The sequence below is a fragment of the Rattus rattus genome, chromosome 5 (genome assembly GCF_011064425.1).
Source record: "Rattus rattus isolate New Zealand chromosome 5, Rrattus_CSIRO_v1, whole genome shotgun sequence".
Taxonomy (NCBI): Eukaryota; Metazoa; Chordata; class Mammalia; order Rodentia; family Muridae; genus Rattus; species Rattus rattus.
The window spans coordinates 110,499,949-110,512,116 of NC_046158.1; the positions used below are offsets into that span (position 1 = coordinate 110,499,949).

At 43.1% G+C, this 12,168-nt stretch overlaps 1 protein-coding gene across 1 annotated transcript in view; it reads right to left on the reverse strand.

Annotated features, from left to right (window-relative positions):
- The window catches only part of C5H20orf194 (chromosome 5 C20orf194 homolog), a 132,125-nt gene that overhangs the window by 55,512 nt on the left and 64,445 nt on the right, over window positions 1–12,168 (reverse strand). The window contains exons 17-19 of the mRNA XM_032904223.1: window positions 8,075–8,186; window positions 4,777–4,847; window positions 449–499 (exon numbers count right to left, since the gene is read on the reverse strand). Coding sequence (XP_032760114.1) covers window positions 449–499; window positions 4,777–4,847; window positions 8,075–8,186 — 234 coding nt within the window. The remainder of the gene's footprint in view (window positions 1–448; window positions 500–4,776; window positions 4,848–8,074; window positions 8,187–12,168) is intronic.

The following is a 12,168-nucleotide window of genomic DNA, read 5'->3' on the forward strand; positions in this document are numbered from 1 at the left end:
TGTGCCCATGGATCATATCAATGCTTGGTGCCCTTAGAGGCTAGAGGAGAGCATAAGATTCCAAGAGCAGAGTTACAGATGGTTGTGAGCCACCATGTAGGGGCTAGGAATAGAACCTGGGTCTTCAGAAGAAGGGCTAGTGCTCTTAACTGCTGAGCCATCTCTCCAGCCCCAAGATATACTTTATCATTACAAGTTGCTTATATTTGGGCCATCTTACAAAACTACTTATGTGTATGAGGGCTTTGCGTGCATGCATGTATGTGCACCACATGTTTATGTGGTGCTCAGGGAGGCCAGAAGAGGGCACCAAATCTCCTGGAATTGGAGTTACAAACAGTTACAGTTCCCATGTAAGTCCTCTGCAAGAGCAGCATGTGATCTTAATTGCCGAGCCCCGTCTCATGCTAATAATGATGCTATTGCTGGAAACAAAAGTGTGGCTTACCTTTGTTGCTTGTAGGGTTTTCTCACATAATTTTACTTCATTATCTTCTACCTGTGGCCAACAGAAATGGAGTGTTCGATTTAGGTCTTCAAGGATAAAACCCTGCTGTTTCTGCCTAGGTAGTCTCTCTACCACATCCAGTTCTTTTAGACCCTGACATACTGGCAAAGAGGCTGATGGTCATCAGGGCTCAAGCTCTAGGCCCAAGTGGGTTTTCTTTGGAGGACCATAGGCCCAGCTACTATGCCTCAGATACATGGAGAAGATGCCTCATCTCTATTTACCTTTTGCTGTAGGGGGAAGATCACTTTACAATGAATGGGAATACAGTAAAGTATTTCTGGGGAGTACTCTGAGACAAGGTCTTTATGTAACCCTGACTGGCCTGGAACTCACTATATAGATCAGGATAGCCTCAAACTCACAGAGATCTGCCTGCCGATCTCCCCCAACTGAGTGCTAAGATTAAATGTATGTGCCAAAAATGCCTGGCTTGGGTGCACTCTTACTTAAACAATGTTAGAGGACAACTTTTTGTTTCCCCCATAACTACATCAGAAATATAGAAACAGACTCTAAAGTTAAGTTCTAAGACCTTGTCTTTAAAGTCAGGTCTCACTCTCAGTCCAGGCTGCTGTAGAAATCACTATGTGATGCTATATCCTGGCAAGCCTCAAACTTGTAGTCCTCTTGCTTTAGCCTCCCGGTGCTGGGCTTGTGTGTACTACCTTGCCTGTTTACAGTATGTAAACTGTGCTGTGCATATGTTTACTCTCAAGTGACTCAGATTTAATTACTGGAAGCAAATTACATGTAACGTTTTAACTAAAAAGAGTTACATATCAGTGTCCTCTGCAGACTGAATTGGGAAAATGAGACTTCCCTTTAACTTTGTCTTTTCCAATAAGATACCTGCAATGCCCTGAACACAGCTCAGGAAAGGGAGGCTACAGGTCGTGTGTGAAGGCACCTAGCTACCAATCAGTCTTGACCAGCATTCGGAGCTGCGTTACTAGCCCACCTCTGCTCATCGCCCTTTTTTAAAAATTGGATATTTTATGTATTTACATTTCAAATGTTATCCCTTTTCCTGGTTCCCCCCTCTCCCATTGCCCCTTTCCCTGCTTCTATGAGGATGCTCTCCCTCCCATCCACCCACTCTCACTTCACCACCCTGGCATTCCCCTACAATGGGGAAATGAGCCTTCACAGGACCAAGGGCTTCTCCTCCTATTGATGCGAGACAATGCCATCCTCTGCTACATATGCAGCTAAAGCCATGGGTCCCTCCATGTGTACTTTTTGGTTGGTTTAGTCCCGGGGAGCTTTTGGGCATATGGTTGGCTGATATTGTTGTTCTTCCTATGGGGTTCCAAACCCCTTCAGCTCCTTCAGTCCTTTCTCTAACTCCTCCATTGGGGTACTGTGCTCAGTCTGATGGTTAGCTGCAAGCATCCTCATCTGTATCAGTAAGGCTCTGGCAGAGCCTCTCAGGAGACATCCATAGCACTTCTGTCAGCAGGCATTGTTTGCATCAGCAATAGTGACTGGGTTTACTGGCTGCATGGGATGGACTCCCAGGTCAGGCAGTCTCTGGATGGCCCTTTCTTCAGTTTCTGCTCCATCCTTTGTCTCTGTATTTCCTCCCACGAGTATTTTGTTCCCCATTCTAAGGACTGAAGCATCCATATTTTTGTCTTCCTTCTTCTTGAGCTTCATGAAGTCTGTGAATTGTATCTTGTGTATTCCGAGCTTTTGGGATAATATCCACTTATCAGTGAGTACATACCATGTGTGTTCTTTTGTGACTGGGTTACCCCACTCAGGATGATATTTTCTAGTTCTATCCATTTGCCTAAGAATTTCATGAAATCATTGTTTTTAATAGCTGAATAGTAAACCATTGTGTAGACGTATCACATTTTCTGTATCCATTCCTCTGTTGAGGAGCATCTGGGTTCTTTCCAGATTCTGGCTATTATAAATAAGGCTGCTATGAACATAGTGGAGCATGTGTCCTTGTTATATGTTAGAGCATCTTTTGCTTTGCAATTTTATGAGGTCCTATTTGTTGATTCTTGAACTTAAGAGTATAAGCCACTGGTGTTCTGTTTAGGACATTTTCCCCTGTGCTTGTGTGTTCAAGGCTCTTCCCCACTTTCTCTCCTATTAGTTTAAATGTATTTGGTTTTATGTTGGGGTCCTTGACCCACTTGGACTTAAGCTTTGTACAGGGTGATAAGAATGGATTGATTTGCATTCTTCTACATGCTGACCTCCAGTTGAACCAGCACCATTTGTTGAAAATGCTGTCTTTTTTTCCACTGGATGGTTTTAGCTCCTTTGTCAAAGATCAAGTGACCATAGGAGTGTGGGTTCATTTCTGGGTCTTCAATTCTATTCCATTGATCTACACGCCTGTCTCTGTACCAACACCATACAGTTTTTACCACTATTGTTCATTAATACAGCTGGAGGTCAGGGATGGTGATTCCCTGAGAAGTTCTTTTATTATTGAGGATAGTTTTTGCTATCCTGGGTTTTTTGTTATTACAAATGGATTTGCAAATTTCTCTTTCTAACTCTATAAAGAATTGAATTGGGATTTTAATGGGAATTGCACTGAATCTGTAGATTGCTTCTAGAAAGATGGCCATTTTTACTATATTAATCCTGCCAATCCTTGAGCAAGGGAAGTCTTCCATCTTCTAAGATCTTCTTCACTTTCCTTCTTCAGAGACTTGAAGTTCTTGTCATACAGATCTTTCACTTGCTTGGTTAGAGTCACACCAAGGTATTTTGTTATTTTGACTATTGTGAAACTAGGGTTGGGATTTAGCTCAGCGGTAGAGCGCTTGCCTAGCAAGCGCAAGGCCCTGGGTTCGGTCCCCAGCTCTGAAAAAAAAAAAAAAAAAAAAAAAAACTAAAGGTGTTGTTTCCCTAATTTCTTTCTCAGCCTGTTTATCCTTTGAGTAGAGGAAGGCTACTGATTTATTTGTTTGAGTCAATTTTATATCCATCCACTCTATCAGGTTTAGGAGTTTTCTGGTGAAATTTTTGAGGTCACTTAAGTACTATCATATCATCTGCATATAGTGATATTTTGACTTCTTCCTTTCCAATTTGCATTCCTTTGACTTCCTTTCATAGTCTGATTGCTCTGGCTAGGACTTCAAATACTTTATTGAATAAGTAGGGAGAGAGTGGGCAGCCTTGTCTAGTCCCTGATTTTAGTGAAATTGCTTCAAGCTTCTCTCCATTTAGTTTGATGTTGGCTATTGGTTTGCTGTATATTGCTTTTATTATGTTTAGATATGGGCCTTAAATTTCTGATTTTTCCAGGACTTTTAACATGAAGGGGTGTTGAATTTTGTCAAATGCTTTCTCAGCATCTAATGAGATGATCATGTGGTTTTGTCTTTGAGTTTGTTTATATTACATTGATGGATTTCCGTATATTGAGCCATTTTTTTTGGGGGGGGGCTTATACACTCTCATCTAGAAGTTCGTGCATCACTGCAATGTTTGAAGTTTTTGTTTTGTTTCATTTTGTTTTGTTTTTCAAGACAGGGTTTTTCTGTGTAGCCTTGGCTGTCCTGGAACTCTATTTGTAGAGCAGGCTGGCCTCAAACTCACAGAGATTCACCTGCCTCTCCCTCCCCAGTGCAGGGACTAATGGCCAATACTACCACACCCAGCTAGTACTTAAACTTTTAAATACAAGATTTCTTGCTAACATATTTTCTATGTTCCAAAACACTAACCTGGGAATGGTGGTGCAATGTAGTCCTAGGATTTGAAAGGTGGAGGCAGAAGGATCAAGTACTCAAGGCCCTCCTCTCTGCGCAGTGAGAGTTTGTGGCCAGCCTGAGTTATGACACCCAGTCTAAAACAAAACAACCAAACCAACAAAGAAACCAAATTCAGACCTAGCCTCATCAAAGAAAACAAGACTTTTCTACCGTAGAGAGATACTTAGGAAAGCAGCAGCAATCACTCTGACCAGAGAAGAAATCAATGTCTGAAAACTCTGTGAGACCCTGGGCAGGCAGAGCCTCGAAGCAGCACTAGAACCAGTCCCTGGGTATCAGTCCAGGCTCTAGTATTTCATCTCCAACGTGAGGGTGTTAATGTCTTCCTTGCATGACTTCACAAATAACTTAGCTTCCTTTTCTGAAGCTTTCTAAGACTATAATTGGCTTTTATTCTAAATAAAAGCTGGATCACAGTCTAACAGCCCTGCAGGGAGACCGTAAGGAGGTTCTTCCTTAAACGTTTGCCCCATGATTTTCTGTTTAGGTCCACTGTGACCTGTACGTAATACTGACCAGCCAGGAACAGAATCTGGGGATGGCAGCTGTTAGGATGATATAACTGGTCTCTGGGGTAATAGTGCCATCTGTGGGAAGACCAAAGACATGTCAGTTATGTCTAACCACCATACCCACCCACCTTGCAGGCCTACTTGTACCCACATCTACTATCACCAGATGTCACTGATGTGCTTATAAAAAGATAAAGAGAGGGGGATGAGTTCTATGCAGGTGTAGTCAGGTATGGGGAAGGGGGTGCCTCCACGAGTGGGCCCATGTTGAGGCATCCCTTCCCCAAGGGACTAGCCACATGAAGGTATAATACAGAATAGAGTTTATTCAGGGCATGGGGAGAGGAGTCAATGGGGCTATAGAGGCAGAGGAAGGCAGAGGAAGGCAGAGGAAGACAGAGAGAGGGGCAGGGGGAGGAGAAGTAGAAGCTCTCTCCATGAACACATGGATCAAGAGGGGGTAAGGGAATGGAGAGAAAGGAGGAAAGGGAAGGCAAGAACAAGAGCGAGACAGCAAGTGAGTGAGGAGGGGTGAGCTGAGACAGAATGCTAACAGTTACAGACAGCAAAACTGGAAGGCAAGAGCCATCTAATAAGTCCTTTGACATCAGACACAGAGCCACAGGATTTGGAGTTGCTCTGCTGGGTTTTGGTTTTGCTTTGATCAAGTATTCCCTCAGTATTCCCTGATTCCTCCCTTTTGAATGATAATGCATGTTCTGTGCCATTATATGTTAGAAGAATGTAATTTGCCTTTTGATTTTATAGGAGCTTACAATTAGGAGATTGCTTGAGGGGTTGGAGAGATGGCTCAGCAGTTAAGAGCACTGGCTACTCTTCTAGAGCACTGGGTTCAATTCCCAGCACTCGAATGGCAGCTCACAACTGTCTGTAACTGCTATTCTACGGGATCAGACACCCTCATACAGACATAGTTAAGTTAAAACACCACTGTACATAAAGTAAAAATAAGTAATTTTTTTAAGTCTCAGAAGAGACTTTTAAAGTCTGGGCCTTTAAGCAGTATTAAGAGTGAAAGACTATAAGAATTTTGGAGTTATCTTGAATGCATTTTTCTATGAAAAAAGCCTATGGTGGTCAGAGAAAAGTTCTGTGGTTTCAGAATGGCCTTGATAGGCTCATATGCTTGAATACTTGGTCCCCAGTTGGTAGAGCTATTTGGGAAGGTTTGAAATGTGGCGGTACTCGAGGAGCAGCGCTCTCTCTGCTTCCTGCGGTCAGCTATCAGCTGCTCCTGCTGTTCTGTCTTTGCTCCATCATTAGCACTCTGAAACCATACCACAATTAAACTCTTTTTCTATAAGTCGCCTTGGTCATAGTGTTCTGTCACAGCAAAAGAAAAGTAACTAAGAGAGCAAGATAATTTTACTGAGACAGATGAGAAAAAATGCTCTGATTGGAGCACTAAACAGGTGTTAAAAACTCCAAAAAAATCTGTTAAAATCCTGTTTCATGATAACGATAAGTCTGCATTTTTTCCTTTTGTTCTTTCGAGACAGTGTCTGACTATGTAGTGATAGCTTTTCTAGGTCTTGCTTTCTAGACCAAGCTGGCTTTGAGCTTGTGATAGTGATTCTCCCGCCTCTGACCCAGAGTGCTGGGATTATAGACATGTCCTGTACTCACCACTACAAAAATGTTCCTATTGTAAGTATTTCGATGTTTTATGTTCTTGTAAACAAGCCAAGCTGGTACAGGAAAGTGCTATTTGATTAACTGGTAGTTTGGGACTCCCCCTGGCTGCTCTGGGTATTTTCGAACAGAGGACTTCAAGTCAAATGGCCACCTAGATGACTCTATGCTAACTGTTCTAAACATTCCACTAATACCTCAAGAAAACTACATAACCACAATAGCTCATTGCTCTGCTCCTGACGGTGCGGCCTCAGCAAGAACTATTCAGTTTGCAGCAGACTTTGCTATCGCACACCTTAGAACACTTGAGATGTCCCTGCAACCATTTACTGAGGTCAGAGATGGGCACTTCCCCCAGTGGCCTAGCAGAGTGACTGCTGTGACTGGCACCAAAAAGACAATGAAGTGAAGAGTGAAAACACTCCTTGGTTTACATGCAAGACATACTGTGATTGGTGCAAAGCCTTCCTCTCAGGTTACATACACACTTGCTGAATTACCTGGGAGATACCCTCCTCAGCTGCCTCCCCTGGTATTACAACATTAAAGTCCAATGAGGTTTCTCTCAAGTGGTCTTTTCTTGTGTACTTTTTTTTTTTTCAGAGCTGGGGACTGAACCCAGGGCCTTGCGCTTGCTAGGCAAGCGCTCTACCACTGAGCTAAATCCCCAACCCCTCTTGTGTACTTTTAATGGTGCTGGCTGACATGGTATGAAGAAGGAAGTGGTCAAGATTTAAGAGTGACAATGACAGCAGAGGCAGCAAAGGAGCAGCGATACTGCACAGTTCATAGGCTGAGCCACAAGAGCAGCAATGTGGCTAGCTGCTTTACAGTGAAGGAGAGGCAGAGGCACAGTCTGACAGCAACTGTGGTGAGAACAGGGGGGATGGCAGAATTAGTGAGGGTAGACAACTGCGGAGGGAGGACACAGGCCCACCAGTGCTAACAGGTGCTATAGCTGCTGCCAGGGGCTGAGAAATCCCAAATTTCTAAGTCTGCATAGGAAGTGACACTTGTAGAGCACAGCATCCTAGTTTCCTAGGCCTGTAAGAAAGTGGCTCACTCTTAGGAGAACCCGGAACTCTGCAACCCAAGACCTGTAATGAGGTTTATAACACTAGAGGGGGCACTTGCTGCCGCTGCTGTCGGACAAAGATTTATAAAAGCTGCTGAAGCACTTGATGGACTTACTGCACAACCATGCTCTCTGCCCAGGAAGAAAAACAACCCACAGCCGGTTAATGGGGACACTGTACAGCCGGCTAACTGGGGACACTGCCAGCACCACACATTATCATCCTTTATAGTTCTTTCCTTTGGCCAATATAAGGAGTAGTAAATGGAAATTGATTTGTGTTAAGTTGTGGCCTCCTGACCATTATTGAGGCTACAAATCTTTACAAATAAATTTATCCTGCCTTATTTTTTATTTTCTACTTCCATGAACAGCCTATTGGCATTTCTGACCAGGTAACTACTGAATAACATTTTCTTATTAATTTACTATTCACCAATTACAATTACACCATTTGCCTATTTTAAGTAAAGTATCAATCAGTTTATGCCATCTTTGACTTAGTTTATCGTTTATTTTGTGTGAAAAAAAGTTTTCCCAGGTTTGCTTTCTTGCCATCACACGCACTTACCCTTCTCTTTAACCAGGATCTGAGATGTCAAGAACGACTCGGAGAAGACCACAGATCCTAAGCATCCTCGTCCTCCCAGCACGTCTGGAATGTCATAGACGCTCATACTCGCCTGTGTCAGTGAGAAGCAGGGCCAGGCCATTATCAGCCCAGCAATTCAGAAGGAGGCAGGTCCACAGCAAACAGACAGGCATGAAGCAAAAGAATACTGACAAATCTCTACGGCCCTGTGCTGAAGCACACTTTCACCTGGAAGGTGCCTCAGGCTTTCCGACAGCCCCTAGAGGCATGCACAGGCGGAAAGGCAGCATTTTTATAAATTCCATCCAACTGTCATCCTCTTAAGAAACAACATAGTCTTGCATCTTTTCCTTCTTTTAAAATATTTAAACTTGTTAAAAACTTTAAACTTAAAAACTTAAAAATTTTATTTATTTCTGGGCATGGTGGTACATACCTTTAATCCCATTACTGGGGTTACACAGAAAAACAGTCTCAAAAAAAGAAAGAAATGTACTTATGTGTATGCTTGTGTCTGTGTATGAGTATGCTGTTTGTGTGCCAAGTGTCTACAGAAGGTGGTGCTGGACGTCCTGGAGCTGGACTTACAGCTGTGAGCCACCCCACACAGGTGCTGTGAATGGAATCTGGGTCCTCTGCAAGAGCAGCACTGATTTAACTGCTGAGCCCATCTCTCCAGCCCCACGGCCTTCATTCTTAGTTATAACTTCTCACACCCTACAGAGTCAGAGGTATTTCCTCCAGGCTTCTCAACACGCAGACACGTCGTACCCCAGAGCATCACATTAACCAGTCCTTTGGCTTAGCTTCAGTTCTCTCAGTGAGCTGGGAAAGATGCTGGGAGAGGTGTTCATCAGTCTGGTGTACACATGGCTGCATGGGTATTTCGGAGTGCACAGCAGTCCCTGTAAATAACAATTCTAGCACAGCAGAACCTCCTCCCCTTAGCCATGGCTCTACTCACTGTGGATCCTTCTAGCATAGCAGACCCTCCTCACTCCCCTTAGCCATAGCTGTGCTTGCTGTGGTTCCAGATATTCAGGGCCAACAGCGGTCAAAAAACATTAAAGGTCAACTCCAGAAATAAGCAGTGCATGGCTTTCCAAGTGTACGCCACTCTGGAGAGAATGATTACATTTTATGTGCTCTCTCTCTCTCTCTCTCTCTCTCTCTCTCTCTCTCTCCCTCCCTCCCTCTCTCGCGGAGGATATGAATCACGTCTTTGACCAGAGCACCCAGTGCGTATGCTACTTATCTGTTAGTCAATAGTCTCCTGAATTGTCAGATTGACTTGTCATAGTGTCATAATGTTCAGAGTCAAGTGGGTTTTTTTAAGAGTTGGGACTTAATAAAGATATTTTAGCACAGGTTTAAGCATAAGGATAAGAAGAGAAGAAAGGCACTAAGAAAGAAAAGTCAGGCACACAGACAATTATCTGTAAGTTTAAGGCCAGCCTAGTCTACGTAGTAAGTTCCGGTCAGCCAGTAATGGATGAGAGCTTCTCTAAGATACTTGCCAATTAATTCTAATGTACTTAAAATTAACCTTCAGCTGGGCATAGTAGTACCTACCTTCAATCCCAGCACTGGGGAGGTAAAAAGACATGGGGATTTACGTGAGTTCAAGGCCATCCTGATTTATAGAGCTAGTTCCAAGACAGCCAAGGTCACACCGACAGTGAAGACAGTCTTTAAAAAAAAATTGACTCAAGGCAAAAGAGTAAAGCTTTGTGTATATAAGAAAAACATGGGCTGGAGAAAATGACTCAGTGGTTTGGAGCAATGATTGCTCTTCAAGAGGTTCGCAGTTCAATTCCCAGCAACCACATAGTGGCTCACAACCATATATATGAGATCCAATGCTGGGGTTGGGGATTTAGCTCAGTGGTAGAGCAAGCCTGGTTTCGGTCCCCAGCTCCGAAAAAAAGAAAAAAAAAAGAAAAAAAAGAAAAAAAGAGATCCAATGCCCTCTTCTGGTGTGTCTGGAGAATACTCATATACATAAAATAAATAAATCAATCTTTAAAAAAGAAAAATATTTTATGTACATCACAAATCTATATTTACACACACAGACTGACACACAGACACACATTCTCATTGCTTCCTGAAACATTAGGTACCCACAGGAGCCTTATAGTGTACTCCTACTGAAAAGGGAGCAACTAACCAATTCAAGCTTTCATGATGTCTTAGTTAGGGTGTTACTGCTGTGAACAGACACCATGACCAAGGCAACTCTTATAAGGACAACACTTAATTCAGGTTAGCTTATAAGTTCAGAGGTCCAGTCCATTAACATCAAGGTCGGAACATGGCAGTGTCCAGACAGGCATGGCAGCAAGGAACTGAGAGTTCTACATCTTGTTGAAGGCAAACAAGAGAAGATTGTCTTCCAGGAAGCTAGGACGAGGGTCTCAAAGCCCACGCCCACAGAGATACACCTACTGCCACAAGGCCACACCTTCTAATGGGCAGAGCATATACAAACCATAGCACATGATGACATAAGTAAGAGGAAAGAGTTTCAGTGAGTTAGAAACAAAATTAGACCAACACGCTCATGTCAAAAGTTTCTTTACAGCATCCCCTCAAATAGACTATCTAAGACAAAAGTTGTTACCGGGAACTAAAGCTATTGATGTGATAGACCTGACTGTGTGTTGTTTCTCCTCCTTCTTCCTTCCTTTCTCTTTCTTTTAGGAATGTGGAAGCCTTTGGGACTGAGGACTAGAAAAGCAGTTGAACACTGTAAGCAGAGCTTAGTGAGCCATCCTGGTAGGAGCTTGGCAGACAGCAGTGCCGAGAGCCATTTGGACTGTGAAGGTTTAACTTAATGGGTTTCAGGAGGAACAGTATTAGAAACTGGGCCAGAGCCTGTCCCTGTGATACTTTGGCAGAGAATGTGGCTTCTTTTGTCTTCCTCCTAAGATGCTGCTTGGAGATAAATCTAAAAGTAATGGAGTAATTTCTCTGGCAAAAGAGAATCCAAGACAAACACTGATTCTGTTGCACAATTATTAGTAATCATTCTTATGCTGGTTTACAATGAAAAAGAACAAGTGGAGCAGAAAGAAATAGAAAATGCAGAGTTCATGGAGAAAAAAAAGGACATTGGCAAGAGAAAGGGTACGGTCAAGGCTTGTATGGGAAGAAATTAGTACCATTAAAGAGGGTCCAAATCTGCCCTGGAATAAAGATAGTGTCTTTAGGCAAGATCCCACTCGTGAAAGGAAAAGGATTTTTGTGCTCCTAAACAGGAACAAGAATGCAAATGTGATCCAAGGGGGTGAGGGTGCATCCTAAGCCGGGAGCCGAATTTAGCAATGTCATCCACTTTACAGTCACAAAGGATACACTCGACTGTGGCTAAGGAGAGCCTCTGACACCAAGAGTGTGGCAGGGGAGTCCCTGCATGGAGGCCCCATGAAATCATTGTGTGAAACTACATAAATGAATCTTGAGTTTCATTAGAGACCACAATATGTAAGACGTGCCAGAGCCATGTGAAGCAACCCAAGAGACTGATGTATTTGTAGGCAGTAACGAAGAGCAGAGCCATCTAAGTCCTTTGACACTGGACAGAGTTACGAGATTTGGCATTTACTCTGCTGAATTATGGTCTTGCTTTGGTTCAGTATTTCTTCACTATGCCCTGATTCCTCCCTTTGGGAATGTTGATGTATACTCTGTGCCACTGTATGTTGGAAGTGTGTGATTTGCTTTTTAATTTTACCCAGTTACAATTAAGAGATTGCCTTGAGTCTCAGAAGAGGCTGGGCCTTTTAAGTCTTGAGACTGAACGACAATGAAGCTGAACTGAATTTGCATTATGGTTTGCACTATGGGGACCAGGCAGTGGAATGTGGTGGTTTGAATAAGATGACCCCATAATCTTGGACATTTGAATATCTGTTTCCTGGCTGGTGGTTGTTTGAGAGGATTAGGAGATGTGTCCTTGTTGGAGAAAGTACATTACTGGTGGTAGACTCTAAGGTTTCAAAAGACTTGTGCCATTTCCAGTTAGGTCTCTCTGCTCCCTGCTGGTGGACTGAGATATAACCTCTTAGTTG